This window comes from Gloeophyllum trabeum (genome assembly GCF_000344685.1).
Source record: "Gloeophyllum trabeum ATCC 11539 unplaced genomic scaffold GLOTRscaffold_00014, whole genome shotgun sequence".
Lineage (NCBI taxonomy): Eukaryota > Fungi > Basidiomycota > Agaricomycetes > Gloeophyllales > Gloeophyllaceae > Gloeophyllum > Gloeophyllum trabeum.
In genome coordinates this window covers 254797-272373 of record NW_006920423.1, presented here as the reverse complement: position 1 = coordinate 272373, position 17577 = coordinate 254797, and the positions used below count along the sequence as shown (strand labels likewise).

Sequence of the window (17577 nt, the reverse complement as noted above, 5' to 3'; positions counted from 1 at the left end):
ATCCTAACCCTTGACCATCGACCCTTTGCGATGTTCGTGCTCCAGTTTGCGTTCCATCATGACTTGCATACCCGCGCGCCAGACGGTTTCCAAAGCGTCCCAAACACACGATTCAGCATGCAGGCCACAGTCCTCCACTATCCGCCATACAGAGTATACATGCTGCATATACTCTCGCAGTAATCCGTCGCTGGAGATGCAATACTTCCTCAAGTGCCTCAATACCACGTCGAGATACAGCGGGCTCTTGTAGATCGATTCATCGTGCCTCGTCGTCCGGAGGTCTTTCATGAGGGAATAAAAGGGTAGTAGACCTAAGTCCTGGACGTCTTGGGACATCAGGAACCTGTTCACTTGCTTGAAGGCCCTGGAATAATACGGGGGACAGTTGGCCGATGAGCAGACTTGTAGCTCCGCCATAGAACTTGAACCATCTGCGGTTGGCGTGTAGCGCATAGCGGGAGGAGGAAGGCGCCAGTAGGCCCAGTAAGCCGCGAAGATGACTTGAGACACGGGATACGTATCCCCCTCGAGCGTCGCTACGATATGTGTTGGACCCCAGTCTGCGAGTTCCGAAGAGACCCTCACGATTGCGGTGGCCGATGTAAACGCGCGGGACTCAGGCCATACATACTCCACAGACTCTGCAGCCTTCATAAACCTACGATGCGGTCAATCAGACTTCGGCCTGGAGCAGCGATATATTTGTTGATCGTTTAAGACTCACTTCGGGCCCTGCCTACGCAGCTCTGACCTCACCTGGCGCAAGGACTTCCCTTTGAACTCCCAGGGTGGAGAAGCGAGATCATTATCGATCACTTCGTGGCGAACCGTGTGAGACACCCCGTGAAGCCGCGTCCAATGCATCACTGGGATAAGCTCGGAAGCGAGCTCCATCCAGTCATGCCTTGCATAGTCATTGAGACAGTCGAACTTCTTCATGTAGGAATGGACGTGGACCATGTTGCGTCCGTTGGCTGGAGAATGCATGATAGAAGGAATGCGGTCGCCAGCCAATTGTCTGCGAGCCTCTGCGAAAATGAGTGTTGGGAGAATGTCCACATGTCACTCGCCTCTTATATACGATGGCCAATAAAGTGTCAGGTCAAAGCGTCTCCAGTGGGCAAGGTGTGGCAAACCGGAGGTAATTAAGCGCGAACGCCACAGGACCCTGGGGGGCGTGAGTGGCAAAGTACCAGACTCATCTGCCATGCCGTGCGGAGGGTGTGGCCGTCGAAGACTTGGAAGTTATATCACAAACACGCCTTCGTGCTAGCTTTGAGTATATACAAGCAGAAGTGGCGATGACAACTGTGGCAGTCTCGTGCACGGGCGGCGTGGGTGGTTTAAGCTTTCGCACGGTAGCATTGGCCACTGAGCATGGTGGCCTGTAAGCCCATCTGTAGTACAATGACAGTAAAGGCGGCCACAGCCGCACATCAAGAAAGAAAGAAGGCTTGACACGCACCGAGGCTGTATCCCATATCACCGATGATTTGAAAAGGAATATCTTGTGGCATCGAGAGTCCCAAGGCCTTGGGATCCGCACAAGGGGCAACAATTGTGAGAACGCCCTCTCAGAAGGCCGAAGTGCCCGGCGGGGACGCTACATCCTCTCACAGCATGCACCAGGAGCTATGAGATGTTACATGGATGACATGTACGCTGTGCGGTGTACCCTGGAGCGACATGGTTATTCCATAGAGTAGCAGGGTACATCGCACAGCGATTGCCATCCCTCAGTAGAGAAGGTACCTCAAGCAATCCAGGGGTGCATACGAGAGTCAAGGACCATAGCCCTGGTAGTACAGAGAATCGGAGCGACATAAATATCGAAGTTCTCAGCCCCCCAAGAGGTGCCAACTTGGCGGGTCGAACCCCAAACGCAGGTTACGAGTCAATTGGAAGCGTCGACAACGATGCAATGACATTCGTGGATGCGGAAGAATTCCAACAACTGATAGCAACAATTAGTGAGGGTCTAGTATACAAGGATTAGCGCCTGCTACGAAGCATACGAAGCGCCAGCTCTTCCTCGTCCTCCAGATTATTGAGCTCTGGGCTCGTATTCCTCTCTGGCCGTGAATTCGGCGCCTTTTTACTTCGCTTTGGCGGAGGCGGTGCCGCTTCGTCCTCAGAATCACTTGCAGACGGGAGCTCAAACTCGGGGGACTCATACCCATCGTCCTCGGGCAGCGGCTGCACAGAAGGCCCAAGGTAGGCATCATCGCCGGGAGCCTTCCACAAAGACAAACGTCAGAAACATCACAGGCAACAGCGAAACGTGCCGACATACCCCCTTCTCCCTTTCCTTCCGCTTCCGCTTCTTCTCCCTCTTCTTCTCCCTCGCCTCCGCCTTATCCAGCACATCCCTCTCCATCAACTTCCCCCTCTCCTCCTGCACATACTTCTTCCCCGCCTCCGCCACCTCGCGCTCCCCGCCCTTGAACACCTCCTCCGGATCCTGCATCTCGTACAACTCATGCGCCCGCCCCTCGTCGTCAAACACGAGCTTCGTCGGCGCGCCCTTGTACTTTAGCATCGCCTTCTTCGACTCGCCCGCCTTCAGCTTCCGCTTCGAGAGGTTGTGCGATTCGGGCAGGCCCGCGCCGGGGAGCTCGTGGTCCGCGCGCTTGAGTGTGATGAAGTCGTCTTCTTCCTCTGAGTCGGCGCCGTGGTCGACGAGCTTGGTGTAGTGCGCGGAGAGGATGTTCTGGTTCTTCCGCTCGAACATGCGGTCGTACTTTGTGCGCACGCCGTTTGTCTGCCGCTCCGTCAGTACGGGCACATTATCGTAGAAAGTCAGTAGACTCACTTTCGACGGCTTTGCAGACCCCTTCGCCTCCTCCGGCGGCCTGGACGCTCTGCTCCCTTCAGCCTCAGACCCGCTCTCCTGCCCCTCCTCTTCGTCTCCACTCTCCTCGCTCTCCTCTTCATCACTGCTCTCATGCGGCGCCACCTCCGATACCTGCTGATTATCCGTCCCCGGCACGATCCGCTGCGCATTCTTCTTCTTCTTCGCGATCTCCCTGCTGAGGAACTTGATCTTGGGCGCGCCGGGCAGACCGAGGGACGCCGCGAACGCCTCCGCGGGGAGCTCCTCCAGCTTGAAGATACTCTTGTCCTTCTGCAGGTACACCGAGCGCATGTACGACACAAACGCCTGTAACCCAAAATCAGCATCACCACTCTCCTCAACAGCACACGCGACACGCACCCGCTGCCCGAGGTACTTGACCTCCGGGTCCTGGAACGCGAGCTTCTGCAGCATATTCTCGATGCTCTGCGTCTTGCTCGCGCGTATCTTCGTCTTCTCCACGGTCACGCCCTTCCCCTCGAGCGCCCTGCACATCCCCTCCTCCTCGCTCGGGCAGAGAAACAACAGCGCGTTCCCCGCGCTCTCGTACCGCGCCGTGCGGCCCACGCGGTGTATATACGTCTCCGCGTCCTCGGGCGCGTCGACCTGCACGACCCAGTCCACCGCCGGAAAATCGAGCCCGCGCGCGGCGATATCCGTCGCGAAGAGCACCGCGTGCTTGCTCCTGGTGAACTTCCGATACACGGCCAGCCGCGTCGCCTGCTTCTGCTTCCCGTGCAGGTGGAGGAGCGGCACGCCCGGGTGCAGCCGGCGGAACGTCTCGAACACGAAGCGCACCTGCTTGCACGCGCTCAGGAACACGAGCGTCTTGCACTGCAGGTGGCTCTTGACGAAGCTCCACAGCACGTCGAGCTTCTTGTCGAGTGGGACGACGGTGTAGTGCTGCTGCAGGGAGTCTGGCGTGGCGAGCCCCGCGGCTTCGGGGTCGGCGGAGATGAAGACGGGGTCCTTGAGGCTCAGCCGGGCGAGGTCGGTCACGGACTGCGTCTGGGTGGCGGAGAAGAGGAGGGTTTGGCGCGACTTGGGGAGGTGGGAGAGGAGGGCGGAGAGGGTCTTGGCGAAGCCCATGTCTAGGATACGGTCCGCCTCGTCTAGGACTGTCGGCGCGGTGCCTGCGTTAGAACTGCAGCAGTGTAATGTGAGACCCGCACGCACCGAGCATCTGGAGGTTATCGCACGCGAACCCGACCGTCTGGTCCATATGCTGCAGCAGCCGGCCGGGCGTCGCGACGAGGATATTCATGCGCCCCAGCCTCTCCCGCTCATCTTTCAAGCTCTTCCCCCCAATCACCAGCCCCGCGGAGAAGGTGTGGTACCCGCCGATCGACCTGAGCACCTCGAATATCTGCACCGCCTGCCCACCAATCACGCTCAGCGCACTCCTCCGGCATGAAGCTCGCGACTCACCAGCTCCCTCGTCGGCGAGATGACCAACGCGCCCAGCCCGTCCTGCGGGCCCCACCTCCGCCTGTAGAGCACCTCGAGCACCGGCACGAGAAACGCGAGCGTCTTCCCGCTCCCCGTGCGCGCCGCGCCGAGCACGTCGCGGCCCTTGAGCGACACCGGCAGGCTCTTCCTCTGTATCTGCGTCATCTGCACGAAGAAACTTTTCTTGAGCCCGCGCTGCGTGGGCGCGGAGAGCGGGAGGTCCGCAAAGGCCGCGAGGGCGTCGGAGGGTTCCTAGGGAGGGCGTGGGATGAGCGCGGGAAGGGGAAAAGAGGGAGGGCGACGGACGAAGGCCTCGACGGCTTTCTCGAGCGCGGCGAGCTGCTGCTTTTCCGTGAGCTTTTTGAGCTTGGACGGGTGGCGTGGGGCGGTCTTGCCGTGCGCATTCTTGCTCGGTTTTCGCTTGGACGGGCCTGCGACAGACGACCCGGCTGCCATCGCGGACGCAGCTGCAGAGGATGCAATACGACAGACCGTAAAACAATTACGTCAGCCAGTCATCTCCACTTCGGGATATGTTTCTGTTCACACAAGGAAATATGTCCAAAAACAATTACAAGATTGATTTCTTCTGCTGCTACACTCTACGGTCTGGTACTTATGCTCGAGTACAGTAGGATACAATGCGACGAGACACATGCAATGCACAGGAAGAATAATGATACGTGATAAGATGGTGAGAATGAGGCAAAGGAGCGGCATAGGATGTGAGCGTGTGGGCATATGGCATATCATGGGCGCCTTAAGGAGAGGTTATCCACATAATCCTGAGAGAAAGTCCCGAGGAAACAAGAACAAAATAAAGGATCACAACACAGCAGACGCGTACTCCTTGTCGGACAGATTCCCGACCATCGCCTTCGGGTTCCCCGTCGCGAACGCGAGCGCAGTGAGCACCGCCTCCCACGCAAAGTCCATCGCGCTCCACAGGCGGTCCTCGAACACGCCCAGCGCGCACACGTTCCGCCACACGCCGTTGATCACCATCGCGTGCTGCAGCAGCGCGCGCGCGGTGAACGTCCGCGCGATCTTCTGCGCGAACGCGATCGTCTGCGCCTTGTGGAAGTCGTCCGGGATCGTCTCGTCGACGCTCGTCAGGCCCAGCGGGCCCGCGAGCGACATCGGCACGCTCGGGAGGAGCGCGGAGAGCAGCAGGTCCGTGCGCTTGGTGTAGAGGTACGACGAGAGGATGGGGAAGGTCTGCGGGGAGGGGAGGCACACGGGTACCACGGGGAGCTTGATCGGCTCGGAGACGGACGAGCGCGAGGGCTTGTTGGGCCGCAGGCGCGGGAGGTGCGCGCAGTGCGCGGCGAAGACGATGTCGTGCACGGGGTAGAGGGTGACTTTCTGGCGGTTGGGCTTCGGCGGGCCGTGCGTGAAGGGCTGCCGGCCGAAGACGGCGAACATGTGCGTGGGGAGGTCGGACGAGTCGTCGTTGATGACGACCTCGAACTCGGAGGGGAGGACATTGGTCAGGGGGACGGGTTGCATCGCATTCAAAGACTTGAGCATTCTGAAAGAAACATTAGAGTCACGAAGAAATCGAACAACCAAGTGAAGCGTACCTCGGTCCCTCGACCTCCAAGCCATCACGAATATAATCAATAGGGGTCTCCGCGAGGCCCAACTCGATATCCACAATATTATGCGACGGGATCTCCTTATACTCGGGCCTCTCCAAATACCGCGGGAGCGCCACCGTCTCCCTCGTCCTCTGCACGGGCTCCGCATCCCGCATCTCCACATCCGCCTGCTCGTTTGCGGGCGAGGGCGTCTTGGGCAGCTCGATGCGGAAGGGCTGGGGCGGGCTGCGCGTCTTGCTGCGGCGCATCGCCTGCTCCGCGGCGTACCTGCTCGTGCGCGTGCCGTTGGCGTGCGCGCGGCGGCGGCGCGAGGCCTCGCGGATGGCCTTGGGGAGCCGCGCCTCCTCGCTCGCGGCGGGCTTCAGAGGCGGCGGCGTGTTCTCCGCGTCGATGCGCTTCGAGACGTTGCGGTTCTGCAAGACCATGTTGGTTGAGTGTGTTGAGGGTGAGTGGCAGGCAGGCAGCGGAAGGCGGAAGTGGGGGACGGCGGAGACGCAGGCCGTCTTATATAGAGGCGTCGACCTGCACGCAATCAACGGGAGCGCAGGCAATCCAAAATTACCATATTTGGGTGTTGGCCGTTGTAGGTCCGTGTTTGTAGGCGACTGTGGGTCCGTGTTTACGCCAACGCGCGGTGCTTGGAAAATTCCTGTAAAATCTGTCAAGCGGGTAAAAATTCTGAAACTTGTTCAACAATTGCTTGAGGTCAGTATACGTCCTCCTGTTCAACAAATACTGACATACCTTGGGCAGTTGTCTGAAGGCAAGGCCAAACGTATATTCCCAAACTGAGGAGTGCGCCCACAAGCCCACAGAGAAGAAAGCAATCCATCAGTCCCATCAGCGGGTTCTGTGGGAACTCGCGCGTCCCTGCGCTTCTTTTCAACCACCATCACTCGGACAATGGGACGCGTTGTATTCGGGTTGCTGCGCCCTTGACCCAGGCATCCAGTGGCACATTGCGTTTGTTTTCGTTTTCGTAGGACGCTTGACGTTCGACGCCAACCACCGTACCCCGACTTGCACTGGAGAGCTTGACAGGTAAGGACGGTGGCACCCCGCGTTGACCTCCGCGAGCGCTAGAATTTGAACGCGGATCGACGCGATCGGCGGGTAACGACATCCCGCGGTCGACGTTCATTAACGGCCGAGCGAACCAACAATCCACAGCTCGGTCCAGGTGCGTCGCCGGTTCCTTCGATACGCGAGCGCGCTCGAAACCGCAATATCGAGGACAGTTCTTAGTGCGTCGTTCTGACGGAGGCGTGCCACCCGAGGTGAGCGGGTGGTACGCTGCGCCCGGTTGCCGCAGAATGTGTCAAGGGTGTGCACCCGAGTACGCCCAGTAGCGATCCTTGCGATTTGATCCAGATTCCAGATGGCAGGTCTCACTTTGCTATGTGTGGCGGATTCAGCCAAGCTCGGTATGCAGGCAAGTCAAAACATATGCTCACCCTGCTCCAGGTCGTATCAGTAAAGGTACGTTCCGCCTTGTATCTCGCATTGGCCCATTGACAGCCACACAGTGCGCTTGCGCGTAACGTCCACTGGACGGTAGTGCATGTACAATGACCACGAGCTCGGCGTATCATCTTCGAAGCGAAGTACTCGTCTGCGATCTTCTGCTCGCTCTCCTCAAACAAAGTCGAACTTCTTCCACCCGAGCTACGCGCGAGTGGCTCACGCGAGTCCTACACCTTCCTGGCGCCAAACGCGGCTCTGCATTCGCGGAGCAGCTCCTGCAGCTCACCTACACATGACCCCTTACCTCTTCGACCTTCTCTCCCTCCCGGCCGAGTAGCGAATTCCGTGCAGCATCGCCACACCCGCTCACCTACTTGGACTTGCTGCAGAGGAGGCGGGGCGACAAAGCGTAAACGCGCTGGACGCGTCCACCGCCCCACTGGGGGCCCTGCCGCTCTCCAGCGCATTTACGCGTCGCCCTCGACGATGTGGTTTTCGAGAGCGGGTCCTTGCTCGGACGCCACTCGGACGCATTAACGGACAGCTTGATCGTGGGCCGGACCCGAGGGACTTCGTGTGCGAGTTCCGCGAGAATGGTGGGTGCTCTTTCTATTTTAGCTGGTTTTTGTATGCTGGTGAGTGGATGACTTCCCGTAAGCATTTAGAACGTGTTTTGAGCAGTTCTAAATCTCTAAACGCATCAAGCCGAGATGCCGTCTTGTCACGCTCTCGCTTAGACCAAGTTTTGATGAGGCTCGTCGAGCAAAAACCGTCTCTAAACTTTAAATCTAGCAGGGGGGTCGACCCCCCTTTCCAAATCTCCAGACGACTCTAAACGCTCGCTTAGCCTCGGTTGAGGTCCGCATATCAAACCTGCCATCAGCACCTGCTAAATTGAGCGATCCGCTCGCCATAAATGGAAAGCGACCTCATGGTCGTGACTTGCAGTCGTCGAGCGTTGGTCTGGCATTACGGATGGGAGGAACAGTTCTATTTTTCCATTTCACCGTGGCAGCGAGTGTGACCAGGTACGCTGATGGCGTTTAGAACTGCGAAATCTAGGATTTTGGCTTACGGGAAGTCATCCAGTGTTTTACTTGCATGCTCTGCCTTGCTGGAGGTCCTGCTGTGTCGACCCTCGGAGGCTGCCGAAGGGACCTACAAAGCTCGATACGGAAGGACCGTTACTCGATTGGGATACATGAGAGTTTTGCACTCGGCAACGAGAGAGCCTTGTTCAATAGCGGTAAGGCCATTTGTGACAACTCTGTTCCCTTGGCACTGTCTCCTGCAGCCTGCAAGAAGAGAGCGGTTCGACCTTGCGCTTCATCTGCCTTGTCTTTCAGCATGCTCTGAAAATACAAAGTAGCGAGCCTCGGGTATCGCGGGTCCCGATTTAATTAACGGCGTTTCGAATTTAAATCTGACAGGCAAACTCCCAGGTGCTCGCGTGGCACGTGACCGGGGCTCGCAACGCGTCGGAGTGCGCTCGCCCCAAGTTCAACTCGAACCGAACGCCTCGCCAGCTGAGGCTGAACCAGGCTCCTTGTGTATATTTCACGACCTCACGACCTCACGACCGGCCATGTCCACGTCCACGACCGCCACGCAGATCCTCTTCAACTCCCCCGCGCTGCACGCCCTGCGCCGCGACCAGCTGCTCAGCCTCTGCCGCCGCCACGGCCTGCGCGCGCAGGGCCGCAACGACGAGCTCATACAGCGGCTGAAGCGCCATGCGCAGGCGCTGTACGCCGAGCCCGCGGGGGACCACGACGCACGGAACGAACACGATGAAGACGACGATGAGGACGAAGATGAAGATATGAATGTGAATGCGAAGACGAACATGAACCCGCGGCAGAGCGAGCAGTGGGAGATGATGGACACGATCGAGGAGATGGAAGAAGGCGCGTCTCGCCAGGGATCGCTGAACTCGCTCAAGAGCGCGCGGGGAGGCGCCGCTGGCGAGTTTGGCACTGGCAGCTCAAAGTGTGCGTATATGCGTCCTCTGCTTACATGCAACGCGTCAAAATGCATTTCGTGCTCGTTATACTATACTGCTTGAGAATCCGAACGCGTCGCGTCTGCACATTCATCCTCCGCGACTCACCTTCCCGGGTGAAACAAACTCTTTATCCACCCGATCCACGCGTCTCCCTCTCATCAGCCTATCTGACACTTATAACTGACCCACATCCCCGCAGCATCGAGCGTGAGCTCCTCCATCCGCGCGCTCGCGAGCTCCTTCGGGCTGAAACGCGCCTCGTCCAAGAAACGCGCGCTCTCCACGTCCAGCTCGCCCAAATTCCCCGCGCCAGCGAGCCCAAGCGCGTCCCTGCCCGCGCTCGTCCCCGTCCCCGAGCCCACCAAGTCATCCGCGCCCTCGCCCGTCCAGCCCCTGCAACCCCAACCCCTGCACGCCACCCACCAGCAGTTCTCCTACTCCACCCCGCCGCCCAGCCCGCCCACCGCGCACACCGAATTAGGGGGTGAGGGCGAGGACGCAGACAAGTCGCTCAGCGCGCCCGTCCCGGGGCACGAGCACCGCCCGGGGCGCCCCGCGCCCTTCGACGCCGCGCGCCTGAGCATGGGCGCCGGCGCGGACGCGACGACCATCCGGCTCATCACCACCGCGTACACGCGCGCCGCGCCGTCCCCGCCCAAGCTCGCGCCGCTCGCGACCGCGTTCGACCTCCTCCCCGCGAGCCCCGGCGTCGCGCGCTGGCCCGCGTCGCCCGAGAAGCCGGGCGGGGGGATCTATCCTGCACTGCCGTTTGCGGCCCTGGGCGCGCCGCGGTTTGATATGCCTGGGGAGGAAGATGTGGAGATGGATATGAGTGTGGACATGCCCGGCGGGTTCGGTGGCACCCCGGCGTGCCACAGTTCCCAGGGTCTGTCAGCCACACCCTCGATTACGACCACCACCAACACGACTACAACACATCAACCAAATTTCACTACGATGCCTGCCCCCGCGGACGTGCGCTCGCCGCGCCCGTCCGAGCCGTTCATCTTCGGCTCGCCCTCGCCGAAGCACCGCGTCAGCAACGCGCAGTTCCAGGCGGCCGCCGCGTCGGTGCTCGAGGAGATGAACCGCCGCCTGGGGCTCGCGGGGGAGCACGCGGTCGGGCTCGAGATCCTCGAGCACCGGCGCGGGGGCGCAGCAGATCGCACCGCGCCGGAGGAGCAGGGGAGCCCCGGCAAGTTTAAGATCAAGGAGAAGTTCGACGAGGTGCATCAGAGGGAGTTCGAGAAGATGCCCTCGATTGCGAGTTATGCGGCGCGCCACGCGGGAAGGAAGAGGAAGAGCGCGGCGATGGAGGAGCGCCGGCCTGCCCCTGCGCCTGCGAGCAAGGCGCGGGTGATCAGCGTGGGGAACCGGAAGAAGGTGCAGGCGGAGGCTGCGAGCAGCGAGGATGAGGGTGAGAGAAGGTCGTCCAAGAGGCCGAGGATGGCTGAGGAGGTGAAGGAGGTAGCCGGAAATACCTCTGCTGCTGCGCAGAAGGAGGAGAAGGAGGCGCAGAAGGACAAGGAGAAGGAGCGCGAGGCCATTAAGCGGAGGCTTGCGATCAACAAGGCGAAGAGGAGGAGTAGCCGGGGCAGGCCGAGTATTGGCGTCGCGAAACCGCCTGTCAAGCCCGCACGTAAGTACATGTATTTGCTGACGCTCCCGGACCGTGTGCTCACCCAGCGCGTCCTTTTATCCAGCGAAAGCGAGCACGTCTCGTTTCGGGTTCTTCTCCTCCGCCAAGTCCATTGTCAAAAACGTTTGGAACAAGGGAGCTGGTATCGCCTCAGGCTCGAAGAACGCTACCAGCCTGCCTGCGAAACCCGCGGCGGCGCCCAGTGCCACTACTTCCTCCAAGACCGCGATTCCTCGGCCTGCTTCGGTCGCATCCAAGGCGGCGCCCCCTTCAGTGTCATCGAATGCAGGCTCCGCGAGTCGTTTCTCGTCCGCCAAGTCAGATCGTACGTCCAGCACCCTGTCATCTAACGCGGGCGGCTCCTCCAAGCCCGCTTCCGCCCGTCCGAGACCGCCCATCCCCACGTTCTCTGTTGCCCCTGTAAATAGCAATAGCGCGTCTCGCCCGAGGGCCGGGAGCACGGCGTCCGCCGCTACGAACGCAGGCCCGTATAAGCGTCCATCGACGCTTCCTACGGCCCCCGACAAGGGCCACAAGCGGACGAACTCAGGCTCGAGCGTGTCGTCCATGGGCACGCGGACGAACGCGACAGGCAAGGCGCCCGCGAGCACGGGCGCGAAGCGCTCGTCGACGCTCCTCGCGCCTACCGCGAGTTCGCTCGCGAAGCAGAATAGCGCGCGCCACTCTGCGGCGTCGTCTCTGTCGAGTATCCCCGCGCGGAAGCCGTCCGGTCCCCTGGAGCAGAGTGCGAAGGCTAACCAAGGCGCACTGGCTAATAGGGGCAAGGTCGCCAAACCTAGTCCGACAAAGCTGCTCCTCTCGCCGAAGAATACGAAGATCTTCAGCAAGCCTCTCGCGCCCGTGGACGGGTCGCTCCTTCCCACTCCTGTGAGGGATCCCTCTGGCAATCTTGCTGGGTCTTCGTCGTCCACTGTCGCCGCTTCGAATAAGGGCACTGGGTTCATCCCCCGCAAGCCCCGCCTGTCTCGGTCTCGCGTCATAACTAAGCTTGGCTCTCAGCGGCCAGTCGTCAATCCCACACGCAAGCGGTCCAGCATCGGTGTCGCTGCGTCCAGGCGCTCGCTGGGCGGGGTCAAGGCGGGGAAGGGCATCATGTTGAGTGCGAAGAAGAAGGCGAGGCAGAGCGAGTTCGCTATGAGGAAGAGCAAGGTCTCGAACGTAAACGCTCACGCAGCAGGCGCCGATGCGGCGCGAATTCCCGGATCTATGGATGTGGAAGCCTAGGTTCGTATGTCAATTGTATATTCCATGGACAGTATGTTTTCCCCCTTTTGCTGTGTCTTGATTTGATCTCTATGCACGTCGTCCGTCATATGAATTGCTATCCCAGTCCAGTCGTTTTGCACCGTTGATTTTAGCTGTGTAAATACTACACTGTAAATATCTGCTGTGTAACATGACTACAACGTGCAGGGCACGAACCTCTCCAATATATGCGTATTCCCGGTGATTCAATCCGAAGTTGTTCTATGTGTCATATGGAAGTGAAGTTGTTCATAGAGCCGCGCGTTCTTACACGCAACTTGCTCAAGTATCATGACCTACTGATGATGTACGCCCGGAGGACCCTAGCCTACGTCAAAGGTAGAGCGGCTTGGGGAGGCAAAGACGAGCTCCTTCGTGGCCGGCATGCAATAGCCATACTAGTCAGATCTGCGGCGGGTGGATTGCAAATGTGTAACTGACAAGGAATCATACCACCTCTGATCGGGCGATCAGGGGAGGGGAATTGCCATGAGCCCGGTCATAGGTTGTGAGAATACGGCAGGCTTGTTAGCAGAGCATGTTTGACAGCATCAACACCTCTTACATCTTGCATGGGTGCGAACATGATTCATGAGCGTACAGATGCTACCGCGACTTCTTAAATGATTCTTTCAGTTTCTTCAAACCCCGCCTGATGCCCTTTCTCATGTTCTGTATCAAGGTTAAACATGGTTTCAACTTGCACGTGTAAAAGGACGTAGGAGCAACTCACGTTCAGTACCCGTGCTAGGGCGCTGTGACGCTGATTGGAGCCGGAACCATCATAAGGACTTCCTTGATAAGGATCAGGATATAAATACGAGTCATACAGTCCCCGTTCTTGCAAAAGGTCTTCTTGCGTAGTCATGGGCTGTGTAACACGACAATCAGGCGAAGCTATGGACGAAAAAGCGATTATCCCTCACGGGAAGTTGGCTGATGATCTGCTCCCCGTCATCTGTGCGATATGTTGAAATGGATGGCCTGTAGGGATATAGGGCCATCCGGAGGGGTGCACACCGACGCCGCTTAAACTCTGGATGCACCCACTATAAAAGCCCACGTCCCGTCGCAACCTGCAAGATATCACGAAGTTCAACCTGAAACGAGAACCGTGCGGCGATGGCGGATTCCGTCTATATACAGAGCGTAGAGAGGGCACGCACCGAAACTGAGTGATGCCCCCCAGCGTTGGGGAAATACCGTTTCCTTTTCCGCGGGAAAAGAACGCGGTCAAAATTAAATGTCGGACTTAGAAGGCCCGACAGGTGAACTGCTTGAGGCTGTGCGGTCCATTTAGGTGAAGACGGCATCCCGTCTTATCGACCCAGCCCGAGAATGCTTAAGATCACCTTGATGCGTCATGCTGATGGGCCACAGATCGTCAGAATCTGCATCATGCGGCATAGGACGCAAGCGGTACGAATGCAAGCTAAATCCTGAGGAAACGGAGCAGTCTCGGGCTACACCCGGCTTTACATAACGGTAATCTGGGAACATAGCACTCGACCGCATTGTCAAGACGACCCTCGCCGGATAGGAGTAACTCGACTCACTTAGAGGAATGCATTAACAGCTACCCAGAACTCTGGCATCTGCATACTGTTCAGGGCGAAGTTACCCCAATGAGACGCGTGATCTATCCCTGCAAGCACGAGGCCGTAACCAACGGATCCATCAGTATGCCATTACCAAGCGGAGACCGGTCCCTCGATCCGGAGGCATTAGCATCGACCGAAAGAGTTGTCGTACCAGACTGTTTGTAGTGAGAACAGAATAGCGATCCCTGACGGCAGAAGCATTGGATGCGATGGATACCGAAGAGCAGACATGGCGGGAGCAGACGTAACCTGATGCAGAGAGGATCGGCCTTGACTGACTGCTGATACTTACACCGAATGATTTGGATGCATCGCTTCCATGCCCTCAGGGTTAAAGATCGACATAGGCGACGGAGGGCCGTTTTGAAGCGGGTGTACCCGAAGAACAGCAACACGGGTGAAAGGTGGACGTGTTCGGGACAGTGCAATCCTGTTCCAAAGATGTCCAGCAACAATCTGTAGGTCCGCGGACTTCGTCACGCGCCGTCAAGGCTCATACGCCTTCTACTCCCAGGACACTAGAGTCTAATATTCCTTCGAAGCCGGTTGGTTTCGTTCCACCGAGTGATTTAGCAGAGGACCGTGTGTGGCAGTTCCCGTCGGGACAAGAACCGACGGCAAAGAGGAGAGACGTGGTGATCGATGCGCGCAGAGAGAGACTACTCGACTGGATTCCACAAACGACGAGCACGTCGATAGGTGTCGGCTAAACTCCCGGTGCATCGCGACGCTAATACGGCCTGCCAGTAGGAGACACGAGCATTCCGAGTGCTGTCCTGGCTTCAGGATTCAGTATGCCTGAGTCAGGGGAGGAGGCAGGAAAAATGGCACAGACAGCGACCCTTGAAGCAGATTTGTTCGACGGATGAACGGTGCTGCACACGGGGTTTCGAGGCGATCTCCCAGCCATGGGGTATCGACTCCCGTCAGCGGCTGCTTTACGACCGAAAGAGGGATTGAAACCGACGGTCCCCGAGACGGTGGGAGCCAGGCGTCTCCATACATCAGGCCCACCTGGTCCGTACGGTCCGCCCTGCAGGAATCCTAAACTTCCATATCTGCATGAGGAGATGTTGGGAGGCAGATGTTACCATATATCAGGTCCAACTGGTCCGATCGCCCGTCCTTCAGGAAACCCAACCTTCCATGCCTACGTGAGTATATTCCTCAGCACAGTTAGATGGAGATTATGCTTGGTAGAGCAAGAAAGCTGCCCTCCAACTCTCCCCGAGTTGGACGATCCGACAGATGGACATGCGAGTACGTTATAACGTGAGTAATCCCTACCCGGAGATCACCTGGCGACCTCAGGCATTAGTACCGTCCAGGCTAGCCTATAAACCGGAAGATCCTACAACTGTTGGGTTGACCTGGCAGAGGCGCTCCATCGCTTCGAGTATGAACGAAGTGAGCCAGAGTGCGGGTACACCTGAATTTCCGAGTTTGTATGCAGCTGCGGCGCCCGTCGATACCGACCGTCGTGCCATTCGCTTCGGGTTAATCCTGAAGACCCCAATCCCGTGGAGGCAGGGCGCGTACGCTCGGGCGTAATCCAGGGAAGTTGGGAAGATTACGGCCCACCGTGACAGACAAGCATACCGAATATTCCGCAGCCAGGCTTAGCAGAGAATTTCTGCTCCTTCGAGACGGCCTGTTCCTATTGCAATGGCCTGCCGTTCGTTGGTCACCCTGGCAAGAAGGAAGTATAGATGTCGGGTGCTGCCTCGTCACATCTGCCGTACTAACTGCCAGTGGCCGTGCTGTACCAAAAGTGAATCGTTTACCCTGAGGGACACGGGGTTAACGCATGTTCCTGGGGTGTCCGAGTCGCCCTGAATGATCGCGATATAAACCAGATCAATGGGAACAAAGTGCATACCACAGACTCTACCTTTCGAACTGCCACTCTTCCGCTGCATCTCCCTGCATTCAGGCACTGCGGCACAAGTTAAAAGCGAGTCCGAAGTGCACTCAGGCCACCGGCATTGGCCGGAGGCTTTGATCTTCTCGGCAATTGCCGACTCAGGCCGCTGTGGCTGGACATCCTTCTGCGTTTCAACTCGGGCTGTTCCAGTGTGATTGAGTCGTCTGAGATCGTGGTCGCAAAGATTGGAAAGGGTGCTTTCCCCGATGGTATATGTACAACGAGTCCGAAAGAAAGTGCGTAGCAACGGCGCAGGACCGGAAGCAATATTGGAGTTGATAACTCATTACAGATATGACACAGGACTGGGACGTTCGACGTAGTACTAGTAGTAAGTCATTAAGAGGAGTATTGGGAAGGTTGCGCTACAAAGTGGTCGGCCGTAAAGGCCGCTATGCTGGTAGATTAGGAGAACAAATGCCAAGGGAGATTACGACGGCGTAGCCTGCAATTATACGCTTTAAAATAAGAAAAAATAAAACGTGTCACCGTCAATCATAAACGCTTCATCCGCCTCGCCTCGGCGGTGACGTTCCACGCTGTCTGCACCAACTCGATGACCTGGGTGTCCTTCGGGCCGAGTGCGAGGATATTCTTCCACAAGCCCTGGTTGAACGCGACGTATCGTCGCAGCTCGCTCTCGTCGCAGACACGCGCCATGGCCTGCGACATCGCCGCGGCGGAGGGGAACTCCTCAATGGCTTCCAGCGGGAGGAGGTGCGTCGCCATCCCAGTCATATGTGGGGGCAAGCCGAGGGCGTACAGGAGGAGCAATGGGATGGATGGTGCGTGGGGGACGGTGAGGGGGATGACGGGGAGCGTGATGATTTGTTTCGAGGAGGAGGGCTCATTGCGTGGAATGGGGGATGGAGAATCAGGGCGAACCGGGGGGATGGCTTCGGAGCGGAATTTCTGGGCAAAGAGGTCGGCAGGGACGGGGGCGAGCACGTAGGGGGATGTCAGGCCTGACGAGGAGCCGTCCGATAGTACGAAGAGGTGGGTGGGCATCCGTGTGCCTTCACGTACGACGGGGACATCCATTGTTGGTGGGACGGGATCTTCTGGAGATAATGACACTTTCTGGACATTCAGATAGCAGCATAGTGCCCTGAAGGGATTCCCCTCAATCACTTCGCGATACATGGACGTAGAGAAATGACGCACTCCAACGGCTCGAGATTTGCTGGCAGTGAAGAGAGTCGCATTAAGGATCCGGCACGTCAATACTTGATAGATATAGTGATTCGCAGGAATTAATAATAGATTGACGGGGTGTGATAGATGTAGGCCGAATAATATCGAATAGGTGAGTGGGCTAGCGAACAGGGTGTCTTGTAAAATTTGGAGGGTGCTACACTGTAGGATCAATACATGAGACGAACATAGTCCTGCACATCAAGTGGCGCCCACACTCACCTGCTTGGACAAACAAACTTTGCGAATCAAGTTCTAGAAACAGAAGAAAGCTGTCAAAAGCAGTGTCCGTCAGTCCAGTTCTTCTCTCCGCGACGTCGCAGTGAAGTCGACGTACAAGAAAGACCCGCGCCGAGGACCTTTTATACCCGGGCTCGGGACGAAAGTTGAACGCACGGAATGGCAGAGATTCCGCGAGATTAAAAATCTGATTGAGCCACGAGGCTGATTTGCAGCGATAAACGAGCGCACAGCGACGTGTCCCAGGTGCCGGAGCAGACAGCGCTGGGTTATAAACCGAGGGAATCCGACATCCTGGGACACAGCGAATAACGGCTGTACGACGGCGAGAGAAGAA

General features: G+C 58.0%; 7 protein-coding genes across 7 annotated transcripts; 3 read left to right on the top strand and 4 right to left on the bottom strand.

Moving 5' to 3' along the window:
* Positions 1-3: 3 nt before the first annotated feature.
* Positions 4-990, bottom strand: GLOTRDRAFT_96037 (uncharacterized protein; the record flags this gene model as incomplete). Its single annotated transcript, XM_007871481.1, has 2 exons — positions 4-661; positions 728-990. The coding sequence occupies 2 exons, from the start codon at positions 988-990 to the stop codon at positions 4-6; spliced, it is 921 nt and encodes a 306-aa protein (XP_007869672.1).
* Positions 991-1907: 917 nt separating this feature from the next.
* On the bottom strand, positions 1908-4607 carry GLOTRDRAFT_80765 (DEAD-domain-containing protein). The gene is made up of 6 exons (XM_007871480.1): positions 4286-4607; positions 4034-4232; positions 3218-3975; positions 2816-3163; positions 2297-2764; positions 1908-2238 (listed from the first exon to the last, which is right to left on the bottom strand). Exons 1-6 carry the CDS (start codon positions 4469-4471, stop codon positions 1996-1998), a joined length of 2202 nt encoding a protein of 733 aa, XP_007869671.1. The 5' UTR covers positions 4472-4607; the 3' UTR covers positions 1908-1995.
* Positions 4608-5131: 524 nt separating this feature from the next.
* On the bottom strand, positions 5132-6332 carry GLOTRDRAFT_80760 (uncharacterized protein; the record flags this gene model as incomplete). The annotated part of the gene is made up of 3 exons (XM_007871479.1): positions 5132-5404; positions 5453-5837; positions 5890-6332. 3 exons carry the CDS (start codon positions 6330-6332, stop codon positions 5132-5134), a joined length of 1101 nt encoding a protein of 366 aa, XP_007869670.1.
* Positions 6333-7285: 953 nt separating this feature from the next.
* GLOTRDRAFT_140767 (uncharacterized protein) lies at positions 7286-12492 on the top strand (the record flags this gene model as incomplete). The annotated part of the gene is made up of 5 exons (XM_007871478.1): positions 7286-7331; positions 7372-7386; positions 8814-9362; positions 9576-11015; positions 11080-12492. 5 exons carry the CDS (start codon positions 7286-7288, stop codon positions 12258-12260), a joined length of 3231 nt encoding a protein of 1076 aa, XP_007869669.1. The 3' UTR covers positions 12261-12492.
* Positions 12493-14323: 1831 nt separating this feature from the next.
* Positions 14324-14592, top strand: GLOTRDRAFT_132582 (uncharacterized protein; the record flags this gene model as incomplete). Its single annotated transcript, XM_007871477.1, has 2 exons — positions 14324-14340; positions 14397-14592. The coding sequence occupies 2 exons, from the start codon at positions 14324-14326 to the stop codon at positions 14590-14592; spliced, it is 213 nt and encodes a 70-aa protein (XP_007869668.1).
* Positions 14593-14790: 198 nt separating this feature from the next.
* GLOTRDRAFT_96034 (uncharacterized protein) lies at positions 14791-15433 on the top strand (the record flags this gene model as incomplete). The annotated part of the gene is made up of 3 exons (XM_007871476.1): positions 14791-15036; positions 15083-15142; positions 15194-15433. 3 exons carry the CDS (start codon positions 14791-14793, stop codon positions 15431-15433), a joined length of 546 nt encoding a protein of 181 aa, XP_007869667.1.
* Positions 15434-16301: 868 nt separating this feature from the next.
* GLOTRDRAFT_117774 (uncharacterized protein) lies at positions 16302-17350 on the bottom strand (the record flags this gene model as incomplete). The annotated part of the gene is made up of 4 exons (XM_007871475.1): positions 17338-17350; positions 17223-17272; positions 16971-17162; positions 16302-16914 (listed from the first exon to the last, which is right to left on the bottom strand). The coding sequence occupies exons 3-4, from the start codon at positions 17009-17011 to the stop codon at positions 16302-16304; spliced, it is 654 nt and encodes a 217-aa protein (XP_007869666.1). The 5' UTR covers positions 17012-17162; positions 17223-17272; positions 17338-17350.
* Positions 17351-17577: the final 227 nt, after the last annotated feature.